At 47.7% G+C, this 19,659-nt stretch overlaps 1 protein-coding gene across 1 annotated transcript in view; it reads left to right on the top strand.

Moving 5' to 3' along the window:
* Window positions 1-11,618: 11,618 nt before the first annotated feature.
* Gss (glutathione synthetase) overlaps window positions 11,619-19,659 on the top strand; it is a 27,757-nt gene continuing 19,716 nt past the window's right edge. The window contains exons 1-2 of the mRNA XM_013010691.1: window positions 11,619-11,684; window positions 15,155-15,385. Of these exons, the coding sequence (XP_012866145.1) occupies window positions 15,257-15,385 (129 nt within the window). The 5' untranslated portion in view covers window positions 11,619-11,684; window positions 15,155-15,256. The remainder of the gene's footprint in view (window positions 11,685-15,154; window positions 15,386-19,659) is intronic.

The raw sequence follows: 19,659 nt of genomic DNA, 5'->3' as shown, positions 1-19,659 counted from the left end.
CATCACAGTATCTCCACAGACACAGCAGACCTGTGCTCACCTATAGGCCTTGTACCCACATATCCTCTAGCCCTAACCCCAGCCCTGATCACCCACCTTAGCACCACAATGAAGGCTGGGAAGCAGTGCTACTCCTTTTATTGCTACTGTCAAGGTCAGCAGAGGAGAGCTACGTCTGCAATCTCCACGTGTTACAGCCCCCCCACCCCAGCCTGGCCACGGGACACAAAAGGCAAATTCCCTTTTATCTCTACCAGCACAGCCCCTGGGCTATTTTTACCTCCCATTGTCAAGGGATCACAAAGGCAGAGAGACATACCAACTCAGAGAGACCGGAAGGCTGGATTCAGATACTGACAGGGGCTGGGACAAGGCAGAGAGCAACTCAAGAGACAGAAACTGAGTCACAGAGAATCCTGTACACCCAGAAAAGGACTCATACCCTGAGAAAGAGAAAGCAAAGAGATTCACAGATGGGAAACCAATGAGGACACTGTTGAACTACCTAGTACAACTGTGTGTATATATCCAAGAAGACTGAGGCCCAGAGAAAGGAAAGCACTGGCTAAGTCTCACAGATGAGCAGTGTCAGAAATGGGTGAAAAAGAGCACTGAGACGCGGTCCAGCACCTGGACATCATCTCTTTCTGCTCTGCCCCTATCTTCATTCTCTGAGGCCCCTGAGGAAATTAAATATGAAGAAAACTAGGGATTATATAGGTTAAAGCAGTGAGGTGGCTGAGTCTAAGAAAATCTAGGAAATTTAAACCAATTAGGAATCCGTTCTTTTCTGACATTTAAGATTCACAAGAAGCTAGTTATTTTCTCTTCCTCCTCCTCTTCCTCCTCTTCTTCCTCCTCCTCCTCCTCCTCCTTCTTCTCCTTTCTCTTCCTCTTGCTCAGAAGCCAATTTCTTGCAAACTACTCAGTTCAGGAGTTGAGGTTGGGGCTGGCACTCACTTTGCCAGATACAGGCTTCAAGGCATGTGGGCACTTGTGGCTCCTCCTGTCTATCACTTCATTCAGGGCTTGGTGACTCTGCAGAATTTTAGAAACAGAATCAAAGGATCCAAGAACTTTAGACACTGGACAGGGGCTGGGAAGGTGGCTCAGTGGTAGAGCACTTGCCTTGCATGCATGAGGCCCTGGGTTCCATTCCCCAGCACCACGTAAGCAAAAAGAAAAAAGCCGGAAGTGGAGCTGTGGCTCCAGTGGTAGAGTGCTAGCCTTGGGCTGAAGAGCTAAGAGACAGCGCCCAGGCCCAGAGTTCAGGACCCACAACCAGACCCCCCCCCCAAAAAAAGAAAGAACTTTAGACACTGGACATACAGAACTAGAGAGTAGAGCCAGGGTTTCAACCAGACATCAGAGAAATCCTTTGTCTGTGAATTCCAAATATGCACCTGTGCAAAATAAAATATAAAGTTATTTCAAAGGTACTGTGTGTGTGTGTGAGAGAGAGAGAGAGAGAAAGAGAGAGAGAGAGAAAGAGGGGGGGCGAGGGAGAGAAGGTCCTGGAGTTTGAAAAAAAAAGCTAAAGGACAGAGCCCAGGTTCTGAGTTCCTTTAGCTTTTTTTCTCTAGGCTATCCCTCTACCACTTGAGCCACAGATCCACTTTTGGCTTTTCAATGGTTAGTTGGTATAAAAGTATCATGGTTTCTCCTTCTCCAGCTGCCTTTGACCAGTGGCCCTCCGATCTCAGCCTCCTGAGTAGGATTACAGGTGTGAGCCACTAGCCCAAAGGTACAGTTCAAAAACAGGCAAAACTAATCTGTGCAAGAGTGGTCCTCTAGGCCGGGTGCTGGTGGCTTACGCCTGTAATCCTAGCTACTCAGGAGGCTGATATCTGAGGATCGCGGCTCAAAGCCAGCCCGGGCAGGAGAGACAGTGAGATTCCTATCTCCAATAAACCACCAGAAAACTGGAAGTGGCGCTGTAGCTCAAGTGGTAGAGTGCTCACCTTGAGCTGAAGAGCTGAGGGACAGCGCCCAGGCCCAGAGTTCAAGCCCCATGTCCGACAAAAAAAAAAAAAAGAGTGGTCCTCTAGGAGGATGATGGCTAAGGGGCACAGGAGAGGCCTGTGGGATGTAGGAAATGCTCCATAGACTGAGCTAAGTGGCAACATAGGTGTGCCCACCTTGTAAAACAAATCAAGTTGTACATAAAAGTTTAGGTACTCTATTGTATGATTAGTACATGAAGACGTTAAAAAAAATACATTCCCGCCAGGCATCGGTGGCTCATACCTGTAATCCTAGCTTCTCAGGAGACTGAGATCTGAGTATCATGGTTCAAAGCCATGCTGGGCAGAAACATCCATAAGACTCTTATCTCCAATTAACCACCAGAAGACTAGAAGTGGCACTGTGGTAGAGTGGTAGCCTTGAGCTGAAGAGTTCAGAGACAGTCCCCAGGTCACTCCCCCCCACCACAAAAAAAAAAATCAAAATACATTCCCATAGCTACTCAGGAAGCTGAGACTTGGAAGATCAAGGTTCTAAGTCAGCTCTGCAGACAAGTCCTTTGGACTGTATAATTAATGAGCAAAATGCTGGACTAGAGGTATGGTTTAAGTGTTAAGAGTACCAGCCACGAGCAAGAAAGCTGAGAGCATAAGGCTCTGAATTCAAGCCCTGGTAATGGCACACACATACACACTCACTCACACACACACACACACACACACACACACACACACTCACTCACCCACACACCTGCCAAATTTGGCAATACTTGTCAAAATTACAAACTTCTAGGCCCTTTTAGGAACTACCATAAATACTCCCCAGTTATAATATGTCACAAGCCCCCTTTGAGTGACATTAAAATTGCTTCTGATCTCTTGCTATTATAATCAGGACTGTTATGTTGAATAATCATACAACCTAATGACTTTTGCAGATCAAACTTATTCTGTTAAAGAAGTGGAAATTACCACTGGGTACCCTAGTGGCTCATGCTTGTAATCCTCAGTAAACAGGAGGCTAAGGTCTGAGAGTCACAATTTGAAGCCATCCTGGGCAGGAAGTTTATGAGACTCTTATCTCCAATTAGCCATCAAGAAAGCTGGAAGTGCTTCAAGTAATAGAGAGCCAAAAAAAGCTAAGGGACAGCATGTAGGCCATGAGTCCATAACCCATTACTCTCTCTCTCTCTCTCTCTCTCTCTCTCACACACACACACACACACACACACACACACACACACACACACACACACAAAGAAGAGAAAGAAAGGAATGAAAAAGAAAAATTTAAGGTCAGGGGAATGGTCTATATCTTTAGCACCTTACAAAGTCTGCACATATTTGAAAATTGTCAAGTATCTATTGAGAACATTAATCAAAGGTGATTGGTTTTTTTGTTTGTTTTGTTTTTGTTTTTCCAGTCCTGAACTCAGGACCTGGGCACTGTCCTTGAACTTCTTTTGCTCAAGGCTAGCACTCTACCACTTGAACCACAGCACCATTTCTGGCTTTTTCTGTTTATGTGGTACTGAGAAATTGACCTGACTGCTTCATGAATGCTACTCAAGCACTCTAATACTAAGCCAAGCACTCTAATACTAAGCCACATTCCTAGGGTGATAGTTTAGATAATAGTTTTAATAACTATGTGGGGTCAGAGACTGAGGAGCTGAGCACAATTTGTGTGTGTGTGTGTGTGTGTGTGTGTGTGTGTGTGTGTGTGTGTTGGTACCAGGGCTTGAGCTCAGGGCCTCACACTCCCATTCTGTTTCCTTCCTCACAGCTGGTGAGCTACTACTTGAGCCACATTTCCAGTTTAGCATTTTCCTGGTTAGTTGGAGACAGAGTCTCTGTTCAGACTGCCTTAGCATGGTGATCCGGTAGGTCTTAGTTTACTGAATAGCTTAGGATTACAAGCATGTAGCAGCTGCCAGTTTTGTAGAAAACTTGGCAACTTATAGAAAAGTGTAAGTTGGAGAGAACACTTCACTATTTAAGGATGTTCAGGGGCTGGGAAGGTGGCTCAGTGGTAGAGTGCTTGCCTTGCATGCATGAGGCCTTGGGTTCGATTCCCTAGCACCACATAAGCAAAAAGAAAAACATCCGGAAGTGGCGCTGTGGGTTAAGTGGTAGAGCGCTAGCCTACCACTGAAAGCTGAGGGATAGTGCCCAGGCCCAGAGTTCAGGCCCCACGACCAGACCCAATAATAAAAAAAGGGGGGTGAATGTCCAGGATGTGGGGCTTCTTGCCTGATGACCAAGCAACAGAATTAGCCTGGAGAAGCAGAACCTTCCACAACCTTGCCTATATCAAATATTAAGTGGGTCAAAATCTAGAATCACCTGCTCAGTGTTTATCCTGGTACTGAGAGATCAAGCCAAAACTCAGGTCCAGAACAACTGTCCTGTTAAGTTCCCCTTCACTACCTAGGGCCCATCTGCCTGCTGAGATGAGCTCACAGATAAACCTGACAAAGCAAAGAAGAAACCACACCCCCTGAGAAATGCAACCAAGACTAATATCTGAAAGAACTTAAGGGCTTTAAATGTAGACCAGAAGAAATGGACAAAGAATCCATTCGGATGCACACAAAGGAAGACTGTTGTACACTCAGGACCTGTTGGCAATGGAAGAAAGAAAATAGATCTGTAGACACCAAAGGGGACTCAAGCAAAGGCTGCCACAAGGGCCAGGGCTGTAGACTGGGAGACCTCTAAGGTTGGGGCCAACTTCAGGAGTTTAGAACCTAACCTATTTTATGTATTCCATCAATGTACCACAGTACCTGGAATTCCTCCTTCAGGTGGAAGTTCTTCTTTGAGGAACTATTGAGGCATTCCTCTGAAATGCTACTATAGCTAGGAGGAATGTGCAAATCCAAGTCAGCATGCACCTGACAGCTTCTGTTCTGTGTCCAGGATTGGAACAAGAAGCAGTCATAGTCCACGAAAAGAAAGACATTCAAAGAAGACATCCAGATAGGCCTGAAGGACAAATATGAATTTGATATCAAGAGTGGCAAGGAGCCGGGCGCTGGTGGCTCACGCCTGTAATCCTAGCTACTCAGGAGGCTGAGATCTGAGGATCGCGGCTCAAAGCCAGCCCGGGCAGGAGAGACCGTGAGACTCCTATCTCCAATAAACCACCAGAAAACCGGAAGTGGCGCTGTAGCTCAAGTGGTAGAGCGCTCGCCTTGAGCTGAAGAGCTGAGGGACAGCGCCCAGGCCCAGAGTTCAAGCCCCATGACCAAAAAAAAAGAGTGGCAAGGACAGGGACATGAACATAGGGTCTCTTTCCTCAACGTGCTGGCATTCTCTCTGGAGACAAAAAAAAAAGTAGGTATGTTTTTGAAGGTAAAGACTATGGCAGGTGCCAAGGTGGAAATAGACAGAGCAATGCTCTGGAAGGTGGCCAGGAAAGGCCTCTTTGAAGAGGGGTCATCTGATTGGGACTAGAAAGATGAGAAGAAGCGAGGAAGGCCAGAGCTCTATGAAGAATGTTCATGCAGAAGAGATAACAAATGCAAAAACCAAGATACTTTCCTAACAGTGGTGCAACTGGGTGTGGTGAAGAGGGGGAGCATTTTCCCTGGTGTTAAAAAGAGGGAGAGGTAGGCAGATCATTGCAAATGATTTGGAAGAAACTCTGGACTTCATTGAAAGTGCAATAGGAACCTCTTAGAACAGTAAAATGAGTGACCTGAAGTTTAATAACGGCCATTCTGGCTTCCTACAATGGACCGGAAAGGACAAGAGATATAGAAGGGAGCAGTTGAAGAGGCTCTGCAGAGCAGATGGGCCTGGACAGATACAGGCACTAAAAGTGGAAGAGAGGAGTCAGACAACAGGAGAGAAGGAAAGGAGACCTGAGCAGCTGTGAGGGCTGAGGCTGAGCTCTGGGGCTTCAAGGTGGAGGGTGGGGTGAGGCTGGATCTGGGGCTCAGTGGGGACTAAGCAATTGGGATGGATTGAAGGGCTTCAAAAGCTAGATTAAAATGCAAAGCTTTTCCCTGTAGGAGTTGGGGCACCATCAAAGGCATTTTTGTTTTTTTCTTCATCAAAGAGCTCTGAGTAAGGGAATTTGAATGTGGTCAGATTTATGTGTTCATCGGATCCCCGTGGCAGCTGGTGTGGAGGATGAACTGAAGGGGTGAGACTGGTGGCAGGCAGGAAGACTCATTTGGGAGGAGGCTGCCATAACAGTCCACATGCAAGGTGGTGCGGCCCCAAGTGGGGCCCACCACCCTGGCGTCCTTGGAAAGGTTGGGCTCCTGTTTGTCCCAGGTTTGTTCCCCTCTTGGGGCCCTGGGCAGCTGCAAAGGTCTCCAGTGGGCCCTGGTTCTGATGCTTCAAGCAGAAAATGAGATGAGGGCAGCCAAAAGGCATCAAGGCTTGTTTATCCGGAGGAGAGACGCCTCAGCACGGATTTATGGCTGGAAGATTATGGTGGGAGGGGGGAGAGGGGGGAAGGAGACCAGCTGTCCCCCATCCCCACAAAGGACAAAGAAAGACAGGGACTGAGGCCTCAGCTGCAGCAAAAGAAGGAAGGTTGGACATAGAAAGGGAAATGTCCTGCCAGAACTAGAGTATCATGGACCTTTAGGAGCAAACCTGTTGTTGAACAGTCAGGGAAACTGAGGCACAGAGAGGAGAAACAGGTCCTTGCCCAAGATCACACAGTAAATTATTTTTATTTCTTTCTTTTGCCAGTTCTAGGGCTTGAACTCAGTGCCTGGGTGTTGTCCCTGAGCTTCTTTTTTGCTCAAGGCTAGCATTCTACCACCTGAGCCACAGCACCATTTCCACCTTAAAAAAATTATTGGAGATAAGAGTCTTATAGACTTTCCTGCCTGGGCTGGTTTGGAACCACAATCCTCAGATCTCAGCCTCTTCAGTAGCTAGGATTCCAGGTGTGAGCCACTGGTGCCCGGTCTACAACAGTAAATTAAAGCTACAACTAAACCTCACAGTGGTGCAACCTCGGAAGACCCTGGATGTGTGTGTGGGGGGGGCTCTTAGACCACTCACAAGGGTCCCTCAGACTGGCTCTTGAATCCAAGTCCTGGGATGTGATCACCCAGTGAGAAATGCACATGGGCAGCCATCCAGAAGAGATGGGCAGAAAGACCTCTGCTGGACTGATGCTCTGGACCCTAGCACTGGATCTACATCTGTGAGTTCAATCTTTGCCTTAAGTCCTCATCATCTGAGTAGTTCTCTGCCTCTGCCATCACTTCCAACCAGCTTCCTGGGGGGAAGTTCCTTGTATCTCTCGCATTCTCTCTCTTTTGCACCAGTCCTAGGTCTTGAACTCAGGACCTGGTTGCCAACTCTGAACTTCTTTTGCTATCCAGGCTATTGTTTGACCACATGAGCCACAGCTCCACTTCTGGCTTTTTTTTTATTGGAGATAAGGGTCCTGCCAGAGTTGGCTTTGAACCATGATCCTCAGCTCTCAGCCTCCTGAGTAGCTAAGATTACAGGCATGAGCCACAGGCACCTGGCTCAGTTCCTTGTATCGCTTAAGGGTCTTGTTCTTTCTGTGTTACTTCTCATCTCTCTACCTTCTGAGACTGAATTTCTCTGACTTGGTCTCTGACTCTGTCTGCCTAGAGCTAAGCTGAGCTGGGTCAACCTCCCACCCAAGGGGCCTTCAATGGTAGAGTGACCCAATGTAGATAATGCTTGGGCCCAGTGCCCAGGCTGGGACAGGTGACAGCAGCTGTGGATCTATCTATAGTTCCCTTGCCCTTCAATTGTTCTCAACTTCAAACAATGGTTGGGCCCTGGATTAGAGATACCCCCCACCAGCCCTGCTGTAATGGATCTCAGGGGGCAGGAGATGAGCTTTACCAGGGCTCCATGGTGATCTTTCATAGGCGGCTACCTGTCTAGACCTAAATGCTCCCACCTATAACTCTGGGCTTCAAAGCCTTTCAGCTCAAAGGCTCTGTGACTGTAGGACTTGTGAATAAGGGACAAGGCTGTGTCTGAATAGCAGACCTGTATATGGGCATGTGGATATGAGACATGTGGTTGGCAGTTATTCAGGAGTATTGGACTGCCAGTGCCAGGGCAGGGCAGAGACCTGGTCTTTCTTACACACTGCTATAGGCTAGCCTCTACCTGGCAAGTGTTTCTTCCCTTGGCTTTTAAGAAGAAGAAGATAGTATCATAGAGAGAAGTGACTAAAGCTTGAGAGGCAGGCCAGAGTGGTGAAGAATGTCTTGTCTAGATTCAGACTGCCTTCGTTAGAATTCTGGCTCTGCCAATTATGAGCCTCAACATCTTGGAGAATCATTTATGCTCTTAACAGCAGACATTCCTACATAATGCTAGCAGTAGGGCTGTGGTCAATGTCTTGTGAGCTAAAACATCTGGAGTACTCAGTACTAGTGGAGACTTAATAACATTTGAGCTGCTAAGTGTTTGCTAAATGAACCAAGTTCATGTTCAACATGATCCTTGAAAATAACCCCCTAGTTGGTGCTGGTGGGGAGCAGCATGGGCAAGGGCTGGTCCCCAGCGTATAGGTCCACTGTCCTCTGCCTGATTCTGAGTCCTAGGAGCACTCTCTTCCAGCCAGCCCAGTGGTGGAAAGTATGCCCATTCAAAACCATCTGAGAGCAAATGGTGAGCCAAAGGGAGGCCTCCTAGCCTCCATGCCAATTAGCAGCAGGGGGTGTGGCACAGGCTCCTGTTCCCCCGCTCTGGCCTCAGCCTCCAATCTTCAGCCCAAGCTATTCTTAGAATCCAGACAATGCTAGCAGTTGCTGCTGCTGCTTATATTAGTTTCCAGAGCACAAGGCTGAGATCAGTCTCCAGTACCAGCATGCGTGTGTGCGCACACATGCCTGCGAGCATGCACACATACACACACAGATAAGGTAGTTACACTGGAAATACTTTATTTTGCAAGCTGTTTAGTAGATATGTATGTTCATGGTATTGATCTTTACATCTTTTTCAATGGTTCTACAGTAAGTAAAAAGTTAAAGTATTTCTTTAGCCTAGATCTGTATCTATCTGGGCTGCTGGGGTGATATCATGGTAAAATCAGATTCCATCCTGCATAAAAAGAGATGAAATAGTAAGTGGAGAAGAAGGACTCCAGGTAAATCAGTTCTCCTTTCTGAGTCTCTTTGCTCATAAATAAAATGAGAGCTAGATTAGAAGCTTGTGAGCCGAAGATCTCAGAGGATCCTGGAGCCTAGAAATCTTCTTTGTCAGCCCACAGCCCTTCCAGAAGTTCATCATGCACACAGCACAGGCTCTAGAACCAGTGCTGGTGCTCACAGCTTCTAGGGGCCTAAAAGTCTAAATTCCTTGAATTTCTTTTTGGTAAAATAAAGACAATAATATGTCCCTCCCAGGATTACTGCAGGAATCTAAAGGAGATCATACACATGATTGCCTGGCACACAGAAAATGTTCCACATGTGGGAGAACCTTCACTTTGGTTCCGGAGCAGTGAGACTGAGCTAGGCCCGTGCTAGGGGCTGGAAGGCAGAGAATTCCTCTATGAATGGCGAGAACAGTGCCCCCCCCCCCAGCCAAGTGGGGAGATAGTCTCAAAAACAAGGCCAGGAGGCGTGATGTCATACCTAAAAAAAGAGACAGGAGCTCTATACACAGATATAGACCATATTGGGGGTTGGGGGGGGGGAGAATATAGATCAAACTCAAGTCTCACACATGCTAAGCAGTGATCTACACTAAGCCAACTCAGCTCTCATCCTGTTTCTTAATCTGGGACCTCTGAGTGGGCCCGAAATCATCTGTGCATTCCTCTGCATGGTACATAAAAGTTTGTGTCTAATGCCTCCTCTCAAAGGTAGCCTGAAAGGTAACAAATCACTAACTGGAGATAACAGTATCTACCTTGAAAGGCTGTGAGAGGATTCAAAGAGGCAATTTAGGAGAAGGATCTGACATTATAAGCTTTCAATAAATGTCAGTTTAATCTCCCCCGCCCTGCCTCCTCCAGTCTACTTCCAATATTCAACAAATACAATTGAGTATCTCCTAAGTGGCAGGCACCATTCCAGGGGTCCAGTGGTGAAAAAAAGAAACAGATATTGGTTCCGCTTTTTCTTTTCTTTTTTTTTTTTGATGGTTGTGGGGCCTGAACTCTGGGCCTGGGCATTGTCCCTCAGCTCTTCAGCTCAAGGCCTGCGTCCTACCACTTGAGCCACAGCAACACTTCCAGCTTTTTCTGCTTAGTGGTACTAAGGAATTGAACCCAGGACCTCATGCATGCAAGGCAAGCACTCTACCACTGAGCCACCTTCTGCTTTGATGGAGCTTACATTCCACATTACTTTTCTGTTTTGTTGTTTTGTCAGTCGTGGGGCCTGAACTCTGGGCCTGGGCACTGTCCCTCAGATCTTTAGCTCCAGGCTAGTGCTCTACCACTTGAGCCACAGGGCCATTTCCTGCTTTTTCTGTTTATGTGGGCCTCAAGCATGCAAGGCAAGACTCTACCATTAAGCCACATTCCCAACCCCCTATTTTTTTTGTGTGTGCCATGGTGCTGGTGCCTGCCCTCCCTCTCAGCTTTTTCTCTCTCTGCTGGCACCACTACTTAAGCCATGCTTCTTCCACTTCTGTTTTTCTGCTGGCTAAATGGAGAGAAGTCTCAGATTTTCTGCCCAGCTGGCGTCTCCCATCCTCAGACCTCAGCCTCCTGTGTAGCTAAGTGTGAGCCACCAGTACCTGGCTGTGCCTTTGCTGCTTTTGCTTCTGCTACTTGGAACACTCAGTGATCCACCCCTACCTCCACCACTGTCTGTCCATTCTGTCATTCATCCTTCCCTGAATCTGACAAAAAAAAAAGCAATTGACCATTTCTTTTTTAAACTCAGATTGAAAGCAAGGGCTGTATTTTATCAATGGCCAATTCCTTAAGTTTGGGATGATAAAATTCTGATCAAGTGCTTCAGATTGCAAACGATCCTTTTAACCCAGTGGGAAAAAAGTTAAGGCGTTGGGGGGGGGGGCTGCCAAGAGGGTAAAATGGGGGTGGGATCATGAATTCGCCTATTTTACCAACTTCCCCGGGTTCCGATGCAGATGGTATTGAAGCTGGAAAACACTGGGCCACCCCTCAAGCTGTCCTGATGTGAAAATTCATAGAGATACAATAAACCTTTCCTTTGGCCTCCAAGGCTTTCTTGGAGATGGCCCTCCCACGTGTTTTTTCTTTTGGGGGGAGGGGAGGATTTGACTGGGCTGGAGAACAACCTGGGTTCTAACACAGGCTCTGCTTCTAAGGTGCTGTGCGGTCCTGCTTCATCCTCTGACCCTCTCTGGGCCTCTGTGCTCCGCGTCCCCCCCCCTCTCAACCTCCCACCCCCGTCAGTGCCAAGTCCCTGAGGTGGGTAGTTAGTGGTCGCCTTCGCTCTGCAGTTCTTTCTTCTCACACTGGCCGTCGCCACCTCCGACCACGCGGATGCAGCCCGACCCTACCTCTACTTTCCTAGGGCCGTTCGCCCGAGCGCACCTCTAAAGCCCCGGCGACTCTCAGCACACACCTACTGCCCCTTCCAGGCCGCCGTCCAGCTGCTCAAGCGCAGGTCCCCGCCCCCGCCCAAGCTCCGCCCAGTATCCTCAGCGGAGGGCCGGGCGCGGCCCACGGCGCCTGCGCGGCCCCCGCCCACCACGCCTGGGTAACGGCGCCGGGAGTCCGAGTGCGGCGCGCGGCCGGAGGAGGACAGAGTAGGTTCTGCGACGGCGGCTGGCGAGGGTCACGCTTCCTCTCCCGTCCCCTCCACCCGGGGGGGGCAGCGCCGAGGGGAGCGAGGGAGGGAAGGAGTCGCGGAGCGAGCGGAGCGCGGGAAGCCCGAGCGCGTCGCGGTCCGGCCCTCCGCGGGCACCGGGGAACTCGTGTCCAGTGCGGGGGGTGGGGTTGGCACGGCGCGTGTGGAGCCTGGCTTTTTCCAGATCTGCCCGGTGTCAGCTCGTGAGATCAGAGCCAGAGTTTAAGGGGGGAAAGAAAAGAGAAGAGAAGAGGGACCAGACTTTGCCCTGAGTGGGAGCGACGGGCCGTGGGGGCCGGCGGCCAGGCCCGGGGCGGGCTTGGGCCTGGCCGTGGGGGTGAAGTCAGACCGGGTTGTCCTGGCGGGCGGGGTAGGACTTTGGGTGACTCACTCGTCATTCATTCCTTGAAGGATCCTGGAGTAACGAGCTGGGAAGAGAAGTGCCCGAGGCCAGTGCCACTTCCTCGCACCGGGGGAAGGAAGGAGCGGGGTGGTCAAGCCCAGGGCAGAGCACCGGGGCTGCTTTGGAAGCCATCAGGAGTGGGGGCGGGGGGCGGGGAGGGAGTGTTACCAGAGGGGGAAAAAAACCATCTTCCAAGGCCTGGAAGAGGGAGAGTGGCCGGTGTAGCCTGCAGGCTGAAGATACTTCACGTGAAACTTTTAGTGCCCGGGAAGAGATGGGGTGGGAGGTGGAGGGGAGGAACTCGGAGACCAGTGCACAGACCTTGAGAATTCAAAGCTGTCCGTATATTTAGGCAGCAGAATCCGGGGGACTGGAGAACAGGACCTAGGAGCAAAGTACACAGGAGGCTTGGTGCCAGAGTAAGATTCATCAGACAAGAAGCAGATTATTATTTTTTTAGGGGGTTGGGCGGTGAGTGGGAGGACAACTTCTGTTGGAAGCAGCTGGATATTCCCGTTTGAACCTCAGGAAAGTGCAGCCTTCAAAACTGCTGATTTGTGTGGTGTTCAGCAAAGCAGACCTAAGTCACCAGGAGGATTGAGGCAACAGAATGAGGGAAACAATGCTGGCTTGGTGGTTCTGGCCCGTATTGTGGTTTGAGGCCGCCGAAGGTACATGTGAGACTTCATCTCAACTAGTGGCAGAGTGCTGTGGTGTGTAGTTATCATTCTAGCAAAAGGGGCTAGTGGAATGTCTCAAGTGGTACAGCACTAGGAAGCTTTGAGTTCAAACTGCAGTACTGCCCAAAAAAGTGAGGGGAGGGGATAGCACTTTTCATAGTGAACATTACTATAATTACTATGTCAAGACAGGATCTTACTATATACACAGACTGGCCCTGAATTTGCAATCCACCTCCCTTAATTTTCTGAGTGCTGAGATTACAAGTGTGCACTACTATACCTGGCCAAAGTGATTATTTTTATGTCTTACCATTCTATGTTCCTAGTATGTAGCCAAGAACCTGACATTAGGAATATTTGCTGATTAGGCAAAAGCCATGCAGCACAAATACTGGAATTCCAAAGTTGTGGAGAGTTGGGGGCTAATGGAAGGTTCTGTTGCTCTAATGTTTTGTTTTGTTTTCCCTTTCTGGTACCAGAGATTTGAACTCAGGGCCTGGCACTCTTGCTCGACTTTTTTGCTCACAGCTGGTGCTCTACCACTTGAGCCACACCTTCAGTACAGAGTCATGTGGTTTTGTCTTAGTTCTGCCACTAGGCTGCTGTGTGAAACCTCCAACAAGTCTTATTGCCTGTTAAGTAGGTATGGTCAAAACAAAACAAATGAACAAACAAAAGCCTCTCATGTTATTTTCTGTATGGTTTGGTTCTGGTTTGAATGTGTCTCTCAAGGGTTCCCGTGTTGGAGTCTTGGGGCCCAAGGTAGTGACTGGGGCAGGGCAGGGGGGGGGAGAATTAAGAGGTGAGGCCTAGTGGAAAGTCTTTAGGTAGTTGCAGTTACTGCTGCTGGAAGAGATTAAGATAGTTCTTGTTGGACCCTGAGTTCTGGGAGTGAGTTGGCATAAGCCCTAATCACCCTTTTTGGCTTACTGTCAGGACTGCCATTGTAATGCTTAGTACTGCATAGCCAGTACTAGGCCCCTGCACCTCTAAAGCTATGAACTAAATAAGCTTCTTTATAAAAGTTTCAGCTTTGGACATTTTTTTTAAAGTAACAGAAAACAGACTAACAAAAGTTCCAAATACTGCTGAGAAACTTCACACTGATTTTTGTCATGTAATCCAAACAGTGACCTTACTGATAGGGGAAATAATAGTATTATAGACTCAAACCCAGGTTTTCCTGACTCCAGAATCTTGTTCTATATTATGACTGTTCTCATTTACTTCACTGGACAGAGATGTTAATAAGAACCTTCTTGGGAGCACACACTCATTCTTTTAAAACATTGTGCTTGGGTGGCAGACTTGATAATTGATTTAATACCAGTTTGGTCATTAGGCAAGAGAGGCAGGACTGAAAGTGCTGGAATTACCTATCATTTTCTAACATTGTTCTTGGGGCCACTGTGTGAGACGCCAGCCATACCATCTTAAAATTAAATGACAACAAGGCAGAACAAAATTAATACTGGTGTTTTTGCCCAAATCCCCTTCTCACCCCATTGCAAAAAGAATGAGATATTTTCTGGGTTGGGCTAGAGCACTTGTTCTAACAAGCACAAGGTTGAGTTTGAACCCCAATTGTTTGCTGCCAATAAAGAGTTCACTTTATTGCTGGATACCAGGGGCTCATGCCTATAATCCTAGGAGACTGAGATCTGAGGATTGTCTTGCAAGCCAGAAGTGTGGAGCAGTGGTTCAGGTGGTAGAGCTCTAGCCTTAAGCAAAAAAGCTCAGGGACCAGCGCCCAGGCCCTTAGTTAAAGCCCCAGTACTGGCATGCACACGCACATACGTGCACACACACAGTTCACCTTATCTTAATTTCATGTTATTCCACAAAGGGCTCTTGCCTCATATATGATTGGTTTGGTTTGTTACATGAGATGCTGGAGTGAGAAGGGAAATTAATCATCTACAATAATTCTCATCCAGGACAACTTTAAAAAAATACAGAACTTCCACCCTTTCCTCCTTTCAGGCCTTTTCAACTTCAGCCTCTTGCTGTGAGGTCGAGGGGAGTGGTAGTGGTGGAGAGAAGGCAGCAGGTTCAGTCAGGTTTGTCACTGCTGATCTCTCTCCCAGCCACTTTGCTTCACAGGTAGGAAATCTGCAGTTCTGAGAGGGGAAGGGATTTGTCCCAGTCATATATAACATTACTACTTTCTCTAAAGAGTGTTGGACTGGAAATTCAGAAGCCTGGGTGCAAGCCCAGACTTAAAGTCTGAGACCAATTACACTTCCTTACTGTGAGAATAATGCCATTGCTGTATTGGGAACTCTAGAAATGAAGCGCTGGGACCAGCCAGTGTTCATTCCCTGCACCACACTGTCTTTTCAGGAGACCTGGTCAAGAGTCCTGCAGTGTTTGGGAGGTGGCTAGTTGCAACTTTGAGTGGTTGCTGGACCCCTGCCCTCTGTCACCTGACTGTCACAGGTTGGGATGGCCACCAGCTGGGGGAGCCTCTTCCAGGATGAGCAGCAGCTGGAGGAGCTGGCCAGGCAGGCGGTGGACCGGGCCCTGGCCGAGGGAGTGTTGCTGAGGACCAAGCAGGAGCCTAGCTCTTCTGACGTAAGCACCAGCCCCACCCACAAGCTGGCCACGCCCCTCCGAGCCCGCTGCCTGGGCCCTGGCAGCCCCGGTCAGAGCCCGCCCCTCTCCCCCCCCCCCAAAGCTACAATTTATCTCATTCAGTAACTGAAACTAATCTCTGAAAAGATGTAAAGTAAAAAGCTGGAGTAGTCAGACTTAAATCTGTGCTTTGAAATGTGATTTGGGCAGATTACTTAACCTCTCTTAGCTGGGCTTTCTACACATACATTAATGTAATAATTGTAAAGCCTGTAGAATTGGTCAGAGGAATTAAAAGAAAAAAAAATCACATAAAGCACTTTGTCCAGGGAGCTGTTATTTATTAAGCTCCCCTAATCACAATGATTTGTGTGTTATCTGTTTATAAGTTTAGACATGTTATCTATAAAAATTGGTAGTTTTTAAAAACAAATGGAATCATATTGTTTGGGGATATGTTTTTGTGTTTTCTTTAACCATAAATCTTAGAACTCTTCTTAGTGCCTTCCATCAGGTAGGCTTTGTTCTGATGCAGGTGTGGCTGGATCAGCTTAGCTTCCTCTTCTGATGGCTATGGACAGGTGACTGCTAATGTTTTATAACTGCAAATAGCAGATGGGAAATCCATGTTCATGCCTGTTTTGTTTCTCCAGGATAAATATAAGAATGTAGAACCTAGCCGAGCTCTAATGGCTCACACCTGTCATCCTGGCTACTCAGGAGGGTGTGATCTGAGGATCACGGTTCAAAGCCAGTCTGGGCAGGAAATTCCATGAGACTCTTATCTCCAAATAACCAGAGAACAGGAAGTAGCTCTGTGGCTTAAGTGGTAGAGTACTTGCCTTGAGCCCAGGGACAGCACCCAGGCCCAGAGTTCAAGCCCCGCAACCAGCAAAAAAAAAAAAGTAGAACCTCTGAGCCGATTACTTTTTTTTTTTGCCAGTCCTGGGGCTTGAATTCAGGGCCTGAGCACTGTCCCTGAGCTTCCTTTTGCTCAAGGCTCTACCACTTGAGCCACAGCACCACTTCTGGCTTTTTCTGTATATGTGGTACTGAGGAATCAAACCCAGGTATTCATGCATGCTAGGCAAGCACTCTGCCACTAAGCCACATTCCTAGCCCCCCCATTATTTTTAAGAATCTCCTTGAGCTGGGAGTAGGTTTGTGTCTATACTCACAGAACTTGGGAGGCAGGAAGATTGATTTGAGTTCAGGAGTTTTAGACCAGCTTGGCAATAGTTAAAAAAAAAAAACATTAAAAAAACAACCTGTCACCTCTAGCCAGACACTGTTGACACATGCCTGTAATTCTAGCTAGTCAGGAGGCTGAAATCTAAGAATCACAGTTCCAAGCCAGCTCTCAAGTGGTAGAACACCCAAGCTCAGGAATAGTATCCAGGCCCAGCACTGATATGTGTGTGTGCACGCATGAATGTTCATACATGCATGCATGCATGCACACACGCACACACACACATATCAGTCCTCACCTCCAAAACAAAACTTAAAAAAAATAAAAAAACTTATTCCTAAAATAACAAAAACTTGTTTTTGTTTTGTTGGTTTTGGGGCTTGAACTCAGGGCCTAGGTGCTGTCCTTGAGCATCTGTGTGCTCAAGGCTAGTGCTCTACTACTTGAGCCACAGTGTCTCTTCCAGTTTTTCAATGATCAATTGGAGATAAAACTCATGGGGACTTTTCTGCCCAGGCTTCAAACTGCTATCTTCAGATCTCAGCCTCCTGAATAGTAGGGTTACAGGCATGAGCCATTAGCACCCGGCCAAAAACCTGTTTGAGACTAATAATATATTTCCATTGTTCAAAATTCCAAAGTTAAGAGTTTAATGTTTCACCCTCCCTTTTACATTCTCCTATCCCAAATGTGCCCTTTTTCTTCAGGTAGTTTATTCACAGTAAGTAAATATATAACATATAACTGTATTTTTTTTTTTTGCTTTTTTTTTTGTGTGTATGTGTGTGAGAGAGAGACTAGAGTTTGAACTCAGCATCTTGTAGCATTGAGCTTGGTAGATAGGGGTACTACCACTTGAACCACAAATCTAGTATTTATTTTCCTTGTGATTTTTCACTTAGGGTCTCTCTGTTATTTTTGTACAAGACCTGGCTTAGATCAATCTTTTTACTGGTAAACTCCAGAGTAGCTAAGATCACAGTTGTGCTTCTAGGCATAATTTGCATTGTTGAGATTAGGTCTCACTAACTTTTTTTTTTTTTTTTTTGGGTCCGGTCGTGGGACCTGAACTCTGGGCCTGGGCGCTGTCCCTCAGCTCTTCAGCTCAAGGCTAGCACTCTACCACTTGAGCCACAGCACCACTTCCGGCTTTTTTTTTTTCTGCTTATGTGGTGCTGAGGAATCAAACCCAGGGCCTCATGCATGCAAGGCAAGCGCTCTACCACTGAGCCGCCTTCCCAGCTCATAACTTGTCTTTTCTTTTTTGGTACTGGGGATTGAACCCAGGACGTTGCACTTGCTAGGCAAGCGCTTTGCCACTGAGCTACATCCCAGCCCTCACTAACTTTTTGTCTGGGCTGGCCTCATATCATGATCCTCCTAATCTCTGCCTCCAAGTAATTAATATTACAGCCACAACATCCAGCCTTTTCTCTTTTTTCTTGTATTGAGAAAGGCTTCTCACTATGTAGCCTAAATTGGCTTTAAATTTGTAATCTTTCTGCTTCTGCCTCTTGAATACTTGGATTACAGGCATATGTCACCATACATAGCCCCACTTTTAAACCAAAAGGCATACTAGACAAATTCTTGGGTACTTTTTTTTTTTATCCTTCCTAATTGCCAGTGTACTTCAAAGCCATCTATACTGGTGATTAAAGAGCTAACAGCAGGGGCTGGGAAGGTGGCTCAGTGGTAGAGCGTTTGCCTGGCATGCCTGAGGCCCTGGGTTTGATTCCTCAGCACCACATAAGTAAAAGCAAAAAGCCGGAAGTGGTGCCGTGGCTCAAGTGGTAGAGCGCTAGCCTTGAGCTGAAGAGCTGAGGGACAGCGCCCAGGCCCAGAGTTCAGGCCCCACGACCGGACCCCCCCAAAAAAATAATAAAAAAATAAAAGCAAAGCCAGGGGCGAGGAGGGTGGCTCAGTGGTGGAGTGCTTGCCTTGCATGCATGAAGCCCTGGGTTTGATTCCTCAGCACCACATAAGCAGAAAAAGCCGGAAGTGGTGCTGTGGCTCAAGTGGTAGAGTGCTAGCCTTGAGTTGAAGAGCTGAAGGACAGCGCCCAGGCCTAGAGTTCAGGTCCCACAACCAACACTAAACAACAGCAACAATAAAAGCCAGTGCTGGTGGCTCACACCTGTATTCTGAGCTACTCAGGAGGCTGAGAGCTGACAATTGTAGTTTGAAACCAGCCTGGACAGGAAAGTCTATGATTCTTTTCTCCAATTAATCACCAAAAAGCTCTGAGACCCTGAGTTCAAACCCCAGGACTGGCACCAAAAAGAAAGCTGCACAATCAGGTCACTGGGCATGTCTGGCCCACTTTACTACATGGCGGCAACCAGCTGGAGCAAAGTTGTGGCTGCATTTCAGATAAGATACCACTTCTCACCACCTTTCCTCACCTGGTATTTCCCTTGCCACAATCAGAGTGTTCTTGGCATCACGCATGCTGTGGTGTTTCTTGCACTGAGCTACTGTTACTCTTGTGCCCAGGTCTTATCTAAAGTAAGAGACTTTGCACTTCAGCCTTTAGCCCTGTGGCCTGCAGGAAGCAGCTGCATGCCTGCAATCCTACATTCAAGTCAGGTAATGAGTCCTGGGGGCTGAGGCAGAAGGAAGTCTTGGCAGAAAAACTCTGGGAGGTTTTGGTAGCAGATGAGACTTCTTGGGGGAGGTAAGTCTTAAAGCCAGAGGATTGCTGGTATAGTCATCACACATGCATTTTATATAAGCTACAGTAATTCCTGTTTAACTCAAGAAGGCTTCAGGATGCCAGGTGCCAGTGGCTCACACCTGTAATCCTAGCTACTCAAGCAGCTTAGATTTGAAGACTGTGGTTTGAAGCTAGCCTGGGCAGGAAAGTCTGTGAAATTCTTATCTCTAATTAGTCACCAAAATGACAAAGCTGGGCCCAAATGGTAGAGTACCAGCCTTGAGCACAAAAGCTCAGGGACGGCACCCAGGCCTTGAGTTCAAACCCTAGTATCAGTGCGTGTGTGTGTGTGTGTGTGTGTGTGTGTGTGTGTGTGTGTGTGTGTGTGTGTGTGTGTGTGTGTGTGTGTGTGTGTGTGTGTGTGTG

Source organism: Dipodomys ordii, unplaced genomic scaffold, assembly GCF_000151885.1.
Source record: "Dipodomys ordii isolate 6190 unplaced genomic scaffold, Dord_2.0 Scaffold13, whole genome shotgun sequence".
In the NCBI taxonomy this organism is placed as follows: Eukaryota; Metazoa; Chordata; class Mammalia; order Rodentia; family Heteromyidae; genus Dipodomys; species Dipodomys ordii.
The sequence above is the reverse complement of the archived record's forward strand: the minus strand, read 5'-3'. Positions and strand labels throughout refer to the sequence as shown.